This window comes from Merops nubicus, unplaced genomic scaffold (genome assembly GCF_000691845.1).
Source record: "Merops nubicus isolate BGI_N331 unplaced genomic scaffold, ASM69184v1 scaffold4369, whole genome shotgun sequence".
Taxonomy (NCBI): domain Eukaryota; kingdom Metazoa; phylum Chordata; class Aves; order Coraciiformes; family Meropidae; genus Merops; species Merops nubicus.
Genome location: NW_008628869.1, coordinates 1 through 3599, shown reverse-complemented (window position 1 = coordinate 3599; position 3599 = coordinate 1). Strand labels below are relative to the sequence as shown.

General features: G+C 45.4%; 1 protein-coding gene across 1 annotated transcript; it reads right to left on the bottom strand.

Annotated features, from left to right (window-relative positions):
- Window positions 1–2920: 2920 nt before the first annotated feature.
- LOC103779165 (metalloprotease TIKI2-like) lies at window positions 2921–3481 on the bottom strand (the record flags this gene model as incomplete). Its single annotated transcript, XM_008946786.1, has 1 exon — window positions 2921–3481. A coding segment is annotated over one exon (561 nt), but the record flags the coding sequence as incomplete, so codon positions are not given.
- Window positions 3482–3599: the final 118 nt, after the last annotated feature.

Here is a 3599-nt window from a genome sequence, read left to right as displayed (position 1 = left end):
TATGAATCCCCTGTTGCCAGGCTCCAAACCCAGCCTTTTGCTGTGGTTCAGACACCTTGCCACCAGCTACACAATACCTCGATTTTGTGTTCCCAGGAGGAGTGAGGATGCCCCCTCCATGAGCCATGAGGGAAGGCAGCAAGTCAGCAGGGAATAGCAATGCAGCAGGAAAGCAAGAGTGCCACGAAACACTGAGCAGAGATTTCAGGCCGAGCAGAGCATCAAACTACAAAGTTTCTGGATTTATAAGACAGCAATGTGCCCTGCTCTACCTGCAAGAGCTGGCTCCCCAGGAAGCAGCTAATTATACGAGCCACCTTAATCTTTGCATCCAGCTAAGACAATCAACATTTCAAAGCCACGCACAGAAGATTTGTTCCTGGTCAAACGAAAGTGTATCCGCTTTCTTTCAGAGCAGATCAAAACCGAGAAGCACACCGGGACCACTCCTAGATTTCCTCCTCCTCGTGGTATCAGATAAACAGATTTGGTGCACATAGTCAGATTAAATATTTGCAGTAGCACAAAGCTGCCTTTGAGGGAAAGAAGGGAGGGGGGGAATAAAGCTTTTTTTCTTTTTTAATTTGTTTAGGGAAAAAATACTGGACTTTGGGGATGTGGGAAACAAAAGCATTGACATGATTCAGCAAGACAGAGTTTTAAAACCTGAATGCTGAGCACAGAAATGACGTGCAGTATTCCCATAACAGTAATGTTGGAAACAGGTAAAAACAGCTGACACCCTTAGCAGGTTTGGGACTGTAATTTATCACAGATGTTCTCATCAAACTGTGCAAACACCCTGGAAGACAAAAGCTGCTCAATTTCTGATTTCCATTTTAGTGTGTTTTAATTACATGGTGCTTAAGGAAGGCTCCACGACCTGAAACTGGGAGGTGAAACCTAGCACTAGTAATCCACTCCACGAAATTAGCACAGTAATACACCAAGCAGTAGGACTGCCAGACAGTGTGATAACATTACAAATTACTATTGTTAAACAACTAGCCAGGTGTCAGGATGCATGAAACCTAGAGGAAGCAAGAAAATAAATATCTGGTTTGTTTTGTTTAATTTTGTCTCATGTTGTTCTGATGGCCTTGTTCCCAGAAAAAGCTCTGATCGAGAAAAAATCCTCCTGAACACTGATCTATTTTAGCAGCAATGTCAATTCTCTGTAATCACTGAAATGCAATGTATTTTTTTAGCCAGCATAAATGTTTTGCATAAATGATGGTCCTTTACTTGCCAGTAACAGAAATACCTTTGCTGTTCGTTTTTAGATTGTTAGGGTAGCAAAATGAAGGGGAAATTTTTTGGTTTATTTCAAATTCAGAGAATGAGAGAAAAACAGAATCACAGTAAGAGCAACAGTGAGCTTTGTACTCTGTTCCTTTTCCTTTCTCTGTCTCTAAAAAGAAAAAAATGTAGTATGATTCACATTTAAAAGTCTTCTAAGTGGTACATTTTTAACCAAGTGCTTTCACGTGCTTGATTGCAACTGCCATTTTCAACCTAATACAACTAAATGCTATTGGATGTCTGGAATGGTTAATTATTTTTACCTCACCTTAAAGGGGTTCAATAGAGAGGACAGGCACTTAAACCTTTCACACACAATAGAGTAAAACGAATTCCTTGTTTTGCATCTGTGTTAATTAATGCAAAGGTCCTGAGGGGGTTTCTTTTAATTATTGTTGTTGATAAACAAGAAAATCCTTCCAAAAGGATACAAAACCAATCTACTCCTCTGAAGGCTGTATGCAGAGTTAGACTTCTAGTTGAAATATCGAATGAACTGTTAGTGAAAGCCAGACTTTTCCCCTTAAACAGCTCCCACCAGACTTCAGGGGAGAAGAGGGTGAAGACACCCTAAGGACATTTTAATCACCCTAAAGATCAGTCCTTTAATCCTTATTCCCTCATCGCCTAGAATTTTTTTGCTCCAACTAGGGCAGCAACATAAAGCTGCAAATAGGCTGATCTACTAATGACAAAAAGCAGTTTAAAAATGAAATATCATGGCAATAACTCACACCCTCTTATATTTCTCCTGGATTATTTGTTTTCTTCCACACACATTCATTTCCTGAATTTCTAGCAAATCTGATTTCGTATAAACAGTTTCACAAAGCAAAGTCAATAGCTGTGACTGTGTTCCTGATTAATCCACCGAAATGAAATAGATCGTGTGGCTTAGTCCTTGGTTGTTTAAAGCCAAATCCACAGAAAGAATTCTGGAGTCCAGTTACACCAACAACTTTTGTTTCTTAATCTACATCCTCCTCTTTCTGCTGAACTTTACCTGTTCTAAAATGAAGAAAAATCCATGCCGATTGCACACTTAATTTCCCTGAGTACAGCAGCGCAACATGAGCCAGTTTGTCTTGACCTGCAGCAACTACCAAAAAGAGGACCAACAGTTTGCACGTACTTAAATCTATTTGAACAATGTCGAAATTTCTTCTTTCATTGTTCACGCTTCATCCTCTTCCTGACAAGTACCACAAAGCTGCTTAATTTAAAAACAAAAAAAACAACAACCAAAAAAAAAAAAAAAAAAAAAAAAAAAAAAAAACCCACACTTTTTACCCAGCTCTGGGACAGCATGGGAGGTGTGGAAGTTTCCCTCCCCAATGGGAGCCAGCAGACACACGCATTCACACCCCTAACATTTGCCTCTTGAATAAATAATACAGATGATAAACATACAGCACTCGCTGCCCACGTCCCAGGTTTTTGTGGACAGCATGTATTGGAGCGATGGAGAACGGGCAGCGTGACGCAAAGGCTGCAGAGGCCTGCGAGTGACCCACCCCACCACAACAGGCTTGGGGTTCACCCCTGTAAACGGACCAAATCGCGAGGAGAACGGTCCTCATCTCCTGGGATAAACCACGAGGCCCAGGAGCCTCCTTACCTGGGAGAAGTTGAGCCCGTTCAGTGGGTGACACTGCTCCTCCACCCTCTCCACCGCACCCGTTCTCTTCTTCATCCTCTCGGCCTCCTGGGCGAGGTAGAGATCGAGCACGGGCACCCCTCTGGAGCGGATGTCGGTCTCCGTCAAGGAGTTCACCATGAGCATCACCCAGACGGGCCTCTTGCGCTCCCAGTTGCCGGCGATGGCGTTGAAGAGGTAGTCGGCGTACAGCCCTTTGCCCCGCTGGTCCGGGGTCATCCAGTGGGGCAGCATCAGCTTGATGTAGTCCAGGTGGCGTTTGAGGCGGCGGTACAGCTCCCTGGTCAGCACGTCCTGCAGGTTCTCTCCGTGGGGCAGCATCTGGCAGCTGGCCAGCCCGGAGATGGTGTAGGGGTCGGTGAGGTCCAGCTCAAAGTAGACGCTGGAGCTGGCGTGGAAGGCAGCCTTGGAGTTGTTGGGGATGAAGTCCCACACTCGCGTGTAGGGCACGTGGATGGTGCCGAAGAGATAGGCTGGGGGGTCGCGACGGATGGTCCAGAGGAAGGAGTTGAGCTCTCCTTGCTGCGGGAGGACAACGGGGGCTGGTTAGGGGCAGAGGGACAGAGCCCACGGCGGCAGTGCCACCCTCGGGGCGAGAGGAGCGAGGGGGGGTCCCTCTTTCCCACATCCCCCGCACAAG